Source organism: Protopterus annectens, chromosome 3.part0 (genome assembly GCF_019279795.1).
Source record: "Protopterus annectens isolate FY-2018-M chromosome 3.part0, PAN1.0, whole genome shotgun sequence".
Lineage (NCBI taxonomy): Eukaryota > Metazoa > Chordata > Ceratodontiformes > Protopteridae > Protopterus > Protopterus annectens.
This window is the reverse complement of record NC_056731.1, coordinates 848384555-848398702: the sequence shown is the minus strand read 5'-3', so window position 1 is coordinate 848398702 and position 14148 is coordinate 848384555. Positions and strand designations below refer to the sequence as shown.

General features: G+C 43.2%; 1 protein-coding gene across 1 annotated transcript in view; it reads left to right on the top strand.

The window, feature by feature from the left end:
• The window catches only part of ZCCHC2 (zinc finger CCHC-type containing 2), a 656453-nt gene extending 644495 nt beyond the window's left edge, over positions 1 to 11958 (top strand). Inside the window, exon 5 of the mRNA XM_044065714.1 lies at positions 7901 to 11958. Within this exon, the coding sequence (XP_043921649.1) occupies positions 7901 to 9402 (1502 nt within the window). The 3' untranslated portion in view covers positions 9403 to 11958. The remainder of the gene's footprint in view (positions 1 to 7900) is intronic.
• Positions 11959 to 14148: the final 2190 nt, after the last annotated feature.

Below are 14148 nucleotides of genomic sequence, written 5' to 3'. Positions count from 1 at the left end.
GCAGCGATCGGTACAAAGTACATTTGTGAAAGAACTTACCATACCAGATGTTTAAGTCACTGTTGCAGTAGATGTTACCTCCTTCCAATTACCTATTGCTGTTCTTTGCCATCCTATACATAGGTGGGCATAAATTTCCCAATGATGCTACCTATTCCTCTTATCTCCTCTTAGGATGTCCCTTACCCAAATGATGTCCAGTGTTGCTGCTTGGCTAGGAATGTTAGAATCTTGGTAGGTATGTGGGAGAGTGTTTACCTTGCTGCAGTCCTGGGAAGGAAATTCTAAAATAGTGCAAGAAAACATTAGCTAATTTATACATGAAATGTCCCTGTATCCACATGTGACAGATTTCTGTAGAACATAGAGGAGGAGGAAGGGTGCTGACCTCTGGAAGACATGAAGCACTGCCATGAGTGCCAACTCTTCAGCCCAGGCAGTTAAACAGGACAATCATGAATTCATGTAATGATGCTGGTTGTGAAGGGTGGCTAGCACAGAGACTTGTAAGGTAGTACCTTGTGTGATTCTCAGTTGATGTAGGACTGATTGAACTAGACTTCCTACTTTCTCAAAACATTTAAAAGTTTATTTAACCTGCACCTGGTTTCCTTTTATTCCTTATGCATGACAGATCTACCCTACATTTGGAGGGATCAAGTTCTGTCTGCATCCATTTGCAAAAGAAGTGCTAGAGGTACCTTTCCAGGAACAACTACAGGGAATGTGTCAAACACGGTCTGGCACAGCTGTAACCACATTTGAGTGATTACATTCTGAGTGTGCCTGGCCTGCATATGACCTTATTCTCTCACATCTGTAGCAGAGGCTTGGTGATGGTATTTGAAATCAGTCTTGCACCCCCCCCCCCCTCACACACACACTTTTGGGTCATGTATGATTAACCCACTAGAATCAAGATGACTCGAGTCCCCAAGGACTTGTGTTTTCCTGATAAATGTATGTATGCATGCATTGATGTTTGATCAGATTTGTCCTCATGAATGCAGAAGCTTAAATTCAGACCTAGCCATGCCAGGCCTTTGACTAGTCTGTCAGTTTGTCTGCACCTTCAGAGAGGACTTCCTCATTGTTGATTTCCCTGATGCATGCACAATGCCTTCTGTGCCACTGGTGCCTGGCCTATCTCTGCTGGAACTGCATGTTGGCACATATATCTCTTTCCTTATTTTCTTGGAGATGTTGAAGAGCATATAGGTACTCTATTCTGAGATTGACAAGAATAGTGAGGTCTCCCTTCCAGCTTGCTCCTATTTTATGGGAGATGCAAGCTTATGAATCACTGTAAACTATCCTGGAGCTCATTTTAACTTGCCCCCAGAATATTTTAATCAGAATCTTTGCAAGAGGGATGATCCTTCAGCCATTCTCTGGAGACTAAGCAATGAGTTTTTACAAGGTAGTCTGTAACTTTGAGTGTACTGCAAGACTTATCTGGGGTGGCATGGTACCTGTTAAAATCTGTGGCTTAAGCTGTCCTTTAAAGATCAACTCAGGCAGGCCAGCATGGAATACCTCCTTTGGGAGTTGTGGGATTGTTTGTGTTGTCACTGCACTTGGTCTACTACTTGTAGGTCACCCCACATAGTTGGGAAAACAGAAGTCACCTAACCTTAAGTGTTTTCTAATGTCTGTTCCTTCTAGATGTTCAGTCTCCAAGGTGGATCTCCTCTGGCCCAACAGTCACTGTCCTGATCACAGGTCCATGGGAGAATGGTTCTGGGTTTCCTGTGGCTAGGAGACTTGTCACCACAAGACTGCTCCTGTTGTACAGGGAGGTCATGGATTGCCACCTCATTATTATGAGGTATTATCTTCATAATGGCTCCCCTTAGACAATCTCTGCAAATGTCTTGGAATAGATCTAGGCTGTGCTCCCGATAAGGGAGGCAGTAATGTTTGTTGTTTCTACTTGGGTGAATGCCTCTTGAAAGTCTCATTTTGGGGGTCTCAAATGTTCCTGTAATTGCAGACCCAGCAGCTTGCCATAATGTGAAAGAAGCCTTGTATGATCTCTTCCTTGAGGATTGCCTTCAGGACAAAGCTGGACACTCCCTTGTCTCAATTATTCCTGCTCACAGCATGACCAGTAGGTCTTGTTTTTGCCAGTCTTTGTGAGAATATTTAGGAGAATTTAAGCAGCTCTTTCACCTATTGGTCTTTATGGCATCTTCTGTCTTCATGGTTAGTTCTGCACTTCAATATGTGAGTGCTGCAACAGACTGAGGTGTCTGGGTGCAAAGCCATCACATTCACATAGACTTCCTTGTGTACCAGACTTACCAGGTTGTGGAGAAATGGATTATTATAATCAGTCACTTTCTGGGCTTTCTATTCCTTTGGCACAGTCTGTCCCAGGTCCTGATGACCAATGCTTTGACACTATCCCCCTCTCTGGAATCATAGGTAAACTTACTAAGCTCGGCATCAATCCCTACATCACTAGATGGGTTGCAAACTGGCTTACTGACGGAACATGCACTGTAAAAGTAGTAGACTCCAAATCCAGCTCCAGACAAGTAACAAGTGGTGTACCACAGGGTTCTGTCCTGGGACCACTCTTGTCTGGCATCTACTTCTCTGAAGTACAGGCCAACACTGGCTTACAATGTTTGCAGATGACTGCAAGCTGGGAGCCATTATTGAATTCCCAAATGATGTGGATATACTACAAAAGGGCCTTACCAAAACAGATGCCTGGTGCCAGAGCCATAGGCTCAAGCTAAATGCCAAAAAATGTATAGTTGTCCCTTTGGGAAAAACACATGCCTGTGAACTACCACATAGGTGCAGTACACTAAACACCAAAAGTGTGATGAGACCTAGGGACACAGATGGACAGTGGTATCACCTTTGATAACCGCATAGTGACAACAGTTAGAAAATCCTACTACTTAGCACACCTCATCACGAAGGGCTTTTCATCCAGAAAAAAGGAGGTCATTGTCCCTCTGTACTCCTCCCTTATTAGACCCATTATAGAATACAATGCCCTGTTTGGTATGTACCTCTCAAGACATCTGCAACAACTAGAAAGGCCGCAGAAATACCTCACAAAATGAATCACAGGCCTAAAGCAGATGCTTTATGCTGATCATCTAAAGAAACTCCAGCTATACTTCGTCGCACATCACTTACTCAGAGGTGATCTCTGCCTAACATATACAAGGCCATGTCAAACCCAGAGTTGTTGGACATGCTATACTTAAAAAAAATCCCAATCCCTCTGAGCCACACACTCCAGGGATCTTAACCTTGTCATCATGATGAAAAGAACATGCTAGAGGGATAGGTTCCTGACCCAGAGACACCCCATACTCTGGAATGGGCTGCCTATACACGTCAGCAGACCACCTCAATGGCCCTCTTTAAGAGGAACCTTGATGTTTGGATGGGAGATGGGAAATTCACCCCGGGGATCACATCAGTAGCCCTGCTAAGATAGGGGTCCAGGAAAGTAAATATTTGTGGGAAGCAGTAGCCAGGGAATTGTTATGGCTAGGCTTGTATAGGCCCTAGGGCCAGATAGCCTAGTTACCTACCTATGAACCTATGTATAACGTGGGTCTTACCTTTTCCATGGCTACAGTGCATGCTTTAGGACTTTTGAAGGGCAGAATGTTGGCCCAGCACCAGTTGGTTAAACAATTCCTTGGATATTCTGCATCTTCTCCAGCCTCTAAAGAGCACCTCACGTCCTTGGGAATTGAACTTCAAGTGATTGGCTTGCTTTATCCTATGTTCCTACTGGCTCATTCAGAGATTCTACATTTTTTTTGGGGGGGGGGGGGTATTTGAGGTTATTGTTCATGATGGCCATTAGTTCTGTGCTCAAGGTTTCTAACCTGCTAGCTCTTGTGCAGTAAGAAATCATTTAGTCTTGCTTGAAATTCACCACAAAGAAAAAAAAAAAAACTAAGGGTAATGCCGCTCAACGCCAGAAGTCTAAACCTCAAGATGCACGCACTCGAGACGCTCCTCAGTATGGAGAATATCGATATCTGTGCAGTAACAGAAACCTGGTTCAAGGCTCCCGAGAGCACCCCAGCACTACCAGGCTATACTTCATACCATGCTTTCCAGCCCCAAAACTCGGACCGAACCACAAAAGGAGGGGGAGTATCCATATTTATCAGATACCCACACCTCCAGGCTAGTGGCACTGCAAGAAGCTTTGGAGACCATCCATGTGCAACTAACAGCGGGCAAAACTGCCTTTGTTTGTAGCCTGCCACGGACCACCCTCCAAACACAGGAACCTCACTTGGCTTTCCTGAGAACACTGGAGAATATGAAGGTCTCTCCAAACACTATTATATTGGGTGACTTCAGCTACCCAAACATCGATTGGGAAAACTACTCAAGCCCAAACACCCTCGCCCAATGGTTCCTAGAATTTATAAACTCAAATACTGTGGAACAACTGGTCAACACTCCCACAAGAGAGGAACACATACTGGATCTGGTCATCGCCAACATTGGGGTCTCTGTTCCACACCAGAGGTATACCCCTCATTGGTAAGATCAGACCATAAAGAAATCTCACTGGACATCCATATTCCGTCCCCACCCTTAGCCAAGGAAACCACGGTGAAGAGCTTCTCAAAAGCAAACTTCACATTTCTCAAAACTGAGTTGGAATCCTTCAAAGCCCCCGGGCGAGTGGACAGTATGGCCCAAAATGCAGAATCCTTTACAAAAGCATTCTGTGGACACCTACAGGAATGCATGGAGCATGCTATCCCAAATAAAACCAAGACTCTGTCCTCCAAAGGCAGGAGACCTGTCTGGTGGACCCCGGCCATAAATAAGCTATACAACAGAAGGAGAAAGCTACTACATGACAGAGCAAAATCCCAAAAAGGGAATGCGTCACTGATCAGTACTAGCAAGAAACTACGATCCCTCATAAAACCTTCTAAGGCCAGCTTTGAAAGAAAAATTGCACAAGACACTAAAGATAATCACAAGGCCTTCTTTAGTTATGTCAGAAACATGGGAGGCAACTCCCAGATATGCTCTGAGTTGGTGCAAAATGACAAAAAAATTCACTGAACCCACAGACATTGCCAGTATCCTGGCAGAAAGGTTCAGTGCAAACTTCTTCACCCCTTCCCCCCCTAAAAGAACAAATGTCTATCACAACAGTGTTTAGCCTTCCTGAGATAACAGATGCACAGGTGCGAGCTGCCCTCTCCAAAGCTAAAAATACAGCATCAGTGGGACCAGGCGGTGTCCCAAGCTGCGTCTTACACGAGCTCCAAGAAGAACTAAACCCTCATATAAAGTCACTGTTCAATCTCAGCCTTACTACAGGATACGTTCCTAAGGAATATGGCATACAGCAAAGGTGGCCCCACTCCACAAAGGTGGTGTCACAACAGACCCCGGAAACTATCGCCCTATAAGCCTGACTACTAGCCTGGTCTGCAAAGCTATGGAACGCATCATTGTGGAAGTCATAAAGACATTGGGAACCTCCAGACACTGGATCCTACCCAATTCAGCTTTAAGGGCAGATCTTGCCTCTTGAACCTGGTCAACTTCTTTGAAACAGTTACCAAATCCATAGATGAAGGGAAGGTTGTCCACACAGCCTACTTGGACCTCGCAAAGGCCTTTGACACACTACCCCACTTGGGCATCATAAATAAGCTCGCCAGCTTAAATATCAACCTCTATGTCACAAGATGGGTTGCAAACTGGCTCAGGGATAGAACCCACATGGTCAGAATAGCAGGTGCCATGTCAGACACTAAACCAGTTACAAGTGGTGTCCCACAAGACTCAGTCCTGGGACCTCTCGTTCGGTATATATTTCTCCGAGGTACAGGCTAACACGGGTGGACTATGGCTGACCAAGTTCGCAGATGACTGCAAACTGGTTGCTATAATCGACTCTCCGACTGACACAAGCATCCTCCAAAAAGGTCTCTCGGAGACGGATAACTGATGCGAAAGCCATGGCCTAAAGCTAAATGCCAAAATGTGCATAGTCATCTCCTTTGGAAAAACAAAGTGCCCACAAATTACCACATAGGTGGTAATCCATTAAGTACGGAAGACGTAATTAGGGACTTGGGGACCCAAGTAGATAGCAATCTCTCCTTTGATAATCATGTTGCCAAAACGGTTAGAAAGACCTTCTATATAGCCCACCTTATGAAAGGGTTCACATCTAGATCGAGAGGTCATTGTGCCCCTCTACTCATCACTTATCAGGCCCATAATTGAGTACAATGCCCTGTTTGGGATGTACCTTACCCGACACCTTCAGCAACTGGAAAGACCCCAGAAGTATCTCACCAAGAGGATCAAGGGGCACAAACAGATGCCCTATGCAGTTCGGCTAAAGAAACTCCATCTCTACTCAGTTGCTTACCACCTACTCAGAGGCGATATAAAGCTATGTCCAACCCAGAATTCATGCTTCACCTCAGGAAATCTAAATCCCTTAGAGCTACATGCTCCAGGGACCTGAACCTCAGCACAGAAATAAATAGGACATGCTGGAGTGACAGATTCATATCCCAAAGGCTCCCCTCACTCTGGAACAAAATCCCAATCCATGTCAGGCAGAGCCCCTCACTGACCCTCTTCAAGAGAAATCTTGACGAATGGATGGGAGATCGTAAGTTTACCCCTGGGATCTCTTCTGTGTCGCTGCTTGACAGAGGTACAGTAAACAAACCTGAAAAGGGCTACCTTCTGTGACCTACTATACAGAGGTACAGTCAACTAATCTCAAAGGGTGGAGAAAGCCAAACATACTTTGGCTAGGCTTATAAATGCCCTAGGGCAGATAGCCTAGTATCAACCTTTGAACCTGTGAAGAATCAGGCATTTCTTTGTACTTCTCTACATCTGTCTGTCTGTTGCATTCATTGGGGATTTAGGAGTTTAGGAAACAGAACATCTGTTTCTCTCTTTGTTCCCTTAAGTGATTGGTAGTTGTAAAGCATACTCTTTCCAAGTTGTTAACTGCATTATGTTTTTGCCATCAGTCAGCAAATTGCTGGAAAATGCTGCTTTCTGAAGCAACCCCAGTAAGGAACATAGCTGGTTTGCAGTTACTGCCTACATAAATGTTTCCATTGTGGTCATTTGTATCATGGCTATTGGGTCATAAGTTTTCAAATTCACCAGGTGGTATTGCTTGGAGAGCTCTCTTACCTATAAACTTCAGTGCTTCAAGACTCTTTCTGAATTGTCTTTTGGCCTACTTCCCATTCCTACCTCGTGACCGGTTTTAATTTTTTCTTATTTGACATTTTTTCCCCAGCAGCTATCCCTTGTTAGATATAACAAGTATGTACTCACTATATTAACTGGTCTGTGAGGATGCATTTTCCACTGTATGATTAGTAGTTTGTCCTACATCTCTTGACGTCTGTATGCCATTTTTGCCCTGTAGCTGTGGATGGTTTCTTATTTAAATCAGATTAGGTATACAATTGTACATTCTTGTGTTTTTACCAATTACAGGTTGTGCTTGCTTATTGGGTGAGGTCACATTGAGTCACACAGGAATTGAATGCACTTTCCTATCGTATGTGATTTCACAGCATGTGCCAGTGCCTCTAATCTGGAATTGAGAGAAAATTGAGAGTTTGCTAAGATGGGAATATTGAAAAAGAAAAGTCATTAGTTATCCACTGCATGTCACTTCACATCAGCTGAAGCAATGAGTCGTTTCTGCATCAAAGCAAACATGAAAAGGCCTGGGTGTATCCAGGTTACTACAGTGCATGGTTGTGGCATTGAGTTAATTTGTAATTTCATTATGAATTGCATATTTCAATTGAATCTAAATGACTAATTCAAGTTCTAAGTGTGTATTTACTTGTCCAGTAAGATTAATATATACCGTTTTTTACAGGCTGTGACAGCATCTGTGAAGAATTTATGAAGCTGGAAAATAAAACCGACTTTATTAGCTGCCATGGCACACGTGTGGTTACTGGTAGGCCAACTGCTCAGGTTGCTCCAGTGTTTAATGACAGTGGAACTTGTTCTGAAATTTCCTTGAATGCTTCAGAATTCCAGCACACTGCAGTCAAGTCGTGTTCACAGTGTAATGTGCAAAGTGGTGCACAGGAAACGGAACATGATGGCTCATGTTCAGTAGCAACTGTGGACAGAAAACCAAGTGAAATGCATGTGGCTGATGCTGTCTGTTCCTCTGATGTAACAGAAGCCCCAGTGTTGTCATTCAGCAGATCAGGTAAAGAAGCTGAACTTGCATCATCATCATCTTTAGTAGGTCCAGCTGCTTTTGTCACTCGTGCTGTCCAGGCAGGATGCTCACATCAGGCTCAGACGATCAGGATGGCTACATCACATTTGGACTCCAATGTTTGTACAACTATGGGCCTCCAGCCCCCTGGAAGTACTAATCAGGGATCGAGTACAGTCTTCATCTCTGTACAGCCAGGAAATATGCCAGAATCCCCATCAGTTGCGTCTGACTCCACCCCTACAGCTGTGGTCACAAATGCGTTTGGACTGTCTTCTCTTTTATCTCAGAATGAGGGAACCTCAGGAATGAATCTTCAGTCAAACAATTTAAAAGGACTTGTTGCATCACCTGGTTTACCAGGTACTCCATTTGCTTATGCCCTACCAGGAGCCTTATTTCCCACCAGTGTTTTGCCCACACAAAGTACTGGCATATTAAACAGTACAGCAGCTGCTTCTCCACCTCCTCCTGCTGTTGCTGTAGGCCAAGTCCAGTCTGGTAGTGCTGTGTCTGTTCCTGTTCATACACCTGATCCTGCCCATAGTCCCTCCTTAACATACAGTGCTGCTTCAGGTGAGAATGCATCTTACATAAATTGCCTTGGAAATAGTCCAAACAGGACAGTTCTCCCACAACAGCCAGTAGGTTCTGGGGCTTGCAATTCCTGTGGGCGTGGATGTAGTTGTGGAACTAGAAGTGGTGACATGAATTTTTACTATCCTGCTCCACAGGGACAGCATTACAGATTACAGGTCTTCCCTTTTCCATCAGTGTGCAACAGTAGCTACCTCAGTCAAGCACATCAGAACAGTGGAACACAGCTTCCTTTTTTTCTTCCCCAGGCACCATATGCAAATGGACTTATTCCTGACCCATTACTGGGAAGTCAGGCCAGCTATGGAATCCAGCAAATGGCAGGGTTCCAGCGTTATTACTATCCTATGTTTCAGGCTCCAGTTGTAGTCCCTAATGCAAATGGTCTTGTACCCAAGAAGAATGGAATTATGTCGTGCTGTAATTGTGGTGCAAGTGGACACTTTTCACCAGACTGCAAACAGCCACCTATGGAGGCCAGTCAGCAAGGTGAGAATATCGGATACAGCCCAGGGATAGTGCTGCAGATGCCATGTGCTGAAGTATAATTACTAGCCCCCCTCCAAAAAAATAAGGGGGGGGGCTTTTAAGAATGTATGTATGTAGTGGCCAGTGTGTTATATTTTTTGGCACTGTTAAAACTGATTTTACTGGAATTATCAACATTTTTGTGTAACTTAATTTAGTTCAACAATTTTGTAAAATTTTTCAGGTATGCCCCCCTTAGGACCCTTTTTAAGAAACTCAACTGTATTACTGTAAAACAAAATACAGCAGCGGTTTTAAATAAGAACTTCTGGACTGACACCCACTGATGCACTGTAACATAGTTGAGCTAGACAAGGTGTTGTCTTTCTGTTCATTTTAGCAGTGTCCACTGTGACCAGCTTACCTTTTATTCAGTACAGTGCGCATGTATTAAAATGGCTATATGTTATTTTTTAGGGGAGGGAGTGGCATAGCTTTTTTTAGATGGTGATTGGTGAGATTCTGGATTATTTTCTGTATGGGATTCACAGGTTTTACATTGTCACTGTCTTAAAGCAGGTCAGTTTGCCATGCCGATCTTTAATTGCATGCTGTACTTGACATTGAAAGTCTTTTCTGCCTACATCTCGGGCCATAAGCAGAATGTCCACCACCAGTAAGCAGCACTCCTTTTTCGATTCTTGCCAGAGGCCTGTTCTATTAAAAGCCATCATTATCTGGGAGTTTAGCACCATCTTCCCAGCTGTTTCTTGGCATTATATCTCTGGTTAAATGTAATCATATTTTCACAGGAATTTGCAAATTTCATCTCTGCATCTTCAATTATCACCATGTTTTTCTTTAGTCTTGTTATAGAAAGAAAATTTTTTCTACAATGGAGCTTGTTTACAGTGACATTTTTATGTATTGCGTGGGCCACCTTGCTTTGATTCCATGTTCTGCCATGAAATTGACTTCACTGTTAGTTGCTACAAGTGGGCCTTTACGTAATGGCGAGTAGTCATCTAGTTTTTACCACATTTCTTCTTTAACCAGTCCTTTAATCTGCATTACCAATAGATATTAGTAAATGTTCTGCATAAGACTTTTTAGACATGGAAGGTGGTTTGTTTGAAATCATAGCTCAGTCCTGCAGGCCACTGCTGCTAGTTTGGCCCCTGTTTGCTAGGGAGACATGGTTATGACCCAAGACTTAAATCACTGATATTAACTTTACCAGTAGGTCCCCTAGAAAATGCATCTGAAATCAGTGCAGCAGGAGTGCCGTTTTCTTTTTCTCAAGTCCTGTGTGGACTGCAGCATTGATGCCTTTGATAGCCTCTAGGGATGGCAAGAAAATCTAATTAGGGTTCTCATAGCATTTACTGGCAAGTGTAGTCAGTTCACGTTTGGACCCATTATGAATGCAAAATTCATTCCATTAACCCTGTTTCGTTCTTTTCTGGATGACCTGGCTAAAATGTACAAACACTGAATAAGAATGCCTTGTTTTTTTCTTGCAAGGATATTCTTTAGCCCTGCTTTTTGTCACTCTTTCCCAGCAGTTTGAGAATTCAAGGATGCAACTTGCTTTTGGTCACGGATGCAACTTGCTTTTGGTCACCAACTATCAGAATACTTTAACAGTGCACCTTGCCTTAGAATCCACCTGGGTAGATTGGAAGTCCTAATCTCCTGGTTTGGTTACTAGTTTCATGGCTGTAATTTGGAGGGAGTGATACTTAACAGATCTCCACAGTTCTAAACAGCGCAACAGTTTAAATGCTCTCACCACTGCTTTATCCTTTCCATCTAAAAGTTATCTTTGTAATATTGTGTGTTATGGCATAATGTTAGTCACCTTACTTTGGGATATTATCTAGAGTGAGAAAGTAGTAAGGTTTTTCACCTTTACTGATGTAAAGTACTGCAGTTGTGTGCAGGGAAACTACAGGTGGCTTTCAAAAAGGGTCAGTTAGAGAATGTTACTCTGGTTGCAGTGCTATTAGTGCAAGATCCTTGTGTTATCTTGCAAATGTTCATGTTAGGGTTTAGTAGTATCTTTAAACATCTTGTTGGACCATATCAATACAGTATAATGTTCTTAACTCAAGCTTCACTTTGTCTAATAATTTTTAGAGACAGAAATCTGTTAAATCCTCTCTTCCAATCTGCAGTACTTCATACAAGGAAGCTAATGGAGGAAGGCCAAGGGTCTAGTGAGTCCAGATAATTTGCTCCTCTACAACTGCACATGCCTGTCCCCTGCCATTTTGAATTTCTGTTGATGTGCAGTTCACTTACTCCGGCAAGTCATTACAGGACCACTGTCAGTAAATGAAAATATTTTCTTATTCAACTGTAGTTTTGCACCTTTCCCCTATACCTTTGCCTTTCTTAAGTTCTTGCCCTCAGCATTGCCTGTAATGCTGAAACCGTAATCTGCAATCTTAGTTACACCAGTTTCACAGGTATAATTTGGAGACATAGTGACTCTTAAAAGAAGCAGAACCTGTGCTAATCTTGGTAATCCTGTTCAGTCTGCACTTTTATTTAGTGTGTAGACACTGTTACAGGTGTCTTTACTAGTATAGTAGAATCCCTCATTTTTCATGCAACCATAAGTCTTGTGAGCCTTCGGGGGGGGGGGGGGGGGGACTCTGCAGACTGTAATGCATAATTAAGAGCAAAGGTGATAAAATCACATTTTGCAATATTTTCCTTTGAGATTTAGCTATCTCCATTAAATTTCTAGTTGTATCCAGGCATAAAGCATGTTTTACCAGGCTTTGTTGGAGGATGGTCTATTCGATCCTGACAGCAGCCCATGGGTTAACCCTGTATTATTCAATATTTCTTTCAACTACACATGCGGCACACTAGTTTATTCACTTATCTGTTGACACCCTAGAGCACTATCCACCGACTTGTTTGTGTTCACATTAGTAACTGAAGTCCTTTTCCACTGCATGTTCACCTTTCCTTTTTCTCTTATCCCCTTGAAGCACAGTATCTGGGGTTATGCTGAATTCTGAAATTTAGGTCAGCCTCTTTAGGTTCGCAGTGGGAGTACAGTTAAACTGTGACCTTTAAGCTTCATTTATCAACACTGATTGCGTGTCTTACTGCTAACTAGGAGTCTGCAGAATCTTTACCTTCATTTTCTCAGGGATAGAATTGAGAGTAGCCAACCAACTAGCCTATATTTTACTTTAGTTTTGTTAGAATGTCAGCTCTTAGTAAGCATATGTCCTTTTGTTTAATTATTGGATTTTTGGGGTAGGGTAGATACTTTTGGCATTTTGATCAGGCCACTGGCATAACTTACCATTTGAAGTACAACAACCTAAAGGACCTTGGACTGGCATCCTTTTTGAAGGATGCCTCAGGACTCCAGGTTGTACACGTTCTTCCTTCATTTCATCTTGTTTAAAAAAATCCTATTTTTATAGTTTGAGATCCCCTATGTACGCTTGATAAGATGTGCAGTTTGAGTATCTTTTTGTGTGTGGAATAATCTACCCTTGCTATGAATTTGGTGGACCTCAAGCCTAGCAAGCCCTGATTGGGAGGGTCACAGGCAAATAGGGGAGCCTGCAGCTATTGTCAGGTTACCCATCCTGGGAAGTGAAACTGCTCTGGCTTGTTACATGGGTGACACGTAGTGGGAGCATAAAGGTATTCGCCCAGTTGATCTCAAGCCTATCGAGCCAATGCTGCCATCTACAAGTTCATAGGTAAGTAGAAAGCTAAGCTGCTTTTGCAGTCCATATTAAGCTATGCCAGTTTCCCTTGGTGAGAAAAAACACACTACCTCTTGCTTGTGAACTGAAAACATTAAATTATGCCAACTCTCAACCTCTAAACAGTAAACAAGTTCATGAGTGAATACTAGGTTAAGTGCTTTGAAGGTCTACATTTTAAGCACAGCCAATAACCCAAGGTGAGAATCAAATCCTGCACCTTGTTCCTCTGAGGTGAAGACTCTAACCATTATGCCAAATCTCCCACATGCGGAATGAGTAACAGATAAACAGGTTCATAGTTACTTGGTATCTCATCAAAAACGAGGACACACTCAGGACTCAGCAGCACCCCCATCCCCCCTTAAACTGTACCACAGTATCAGCAATCCACCTACATGGAGTGGGAGTAGAACCCACAGCATTCTGCACGCACCAAAGGCAAGTATGCTACCTGTTGTGCTGTTCAACAAGCAGAGGGTAATTTAGCAAGTAGAGGCATGCTCCCCCCCTCCCCCAAAGGGCAGCATGTAGCAGAGCTAGGAGTTGTTGCAGGTGAGAGGGTAGGCTGCCCTGGAGGACCAGCGAAGCTTGCCTGTTCCCCTACCATTGTCTTTTGCTATGGAGTGAATGATATGGTAGAGTATCCTCCTACAGAAGTGAACTGACTATGTTGGGGCTCTTGCTGCTCCTGGGGATTCCTGGCACCTACTACTATAAAACAAATAGGATGATTGGGTGCAGTTAGAGGAGCCATCATGCTTAGCCCTATAGATGAGGGGGATGGCGATTAAAACTATATACCTTTGCTAAATAACCTACATCTGTTGAAGCTTTTAAGTACACTTATGTTTTTAACTGAATGTTAGTGGGAATTTACCCCACTGGTATACTCTGGGTGTGTAACTTTGAACAATAAGGGGAAGATCCCCCCCTCCAGTTTACTGAGTTCTGTATATGTAACATTTCTTTGCAACTTTTAGAAATGAGTGCTTGCTTTCTAAGACTTCCTAATTTACTAATACTCTGTTCTTTTTCATACTGCCTTCTATGATGCCTGTTTACTCGTAACCTTTAATCCTC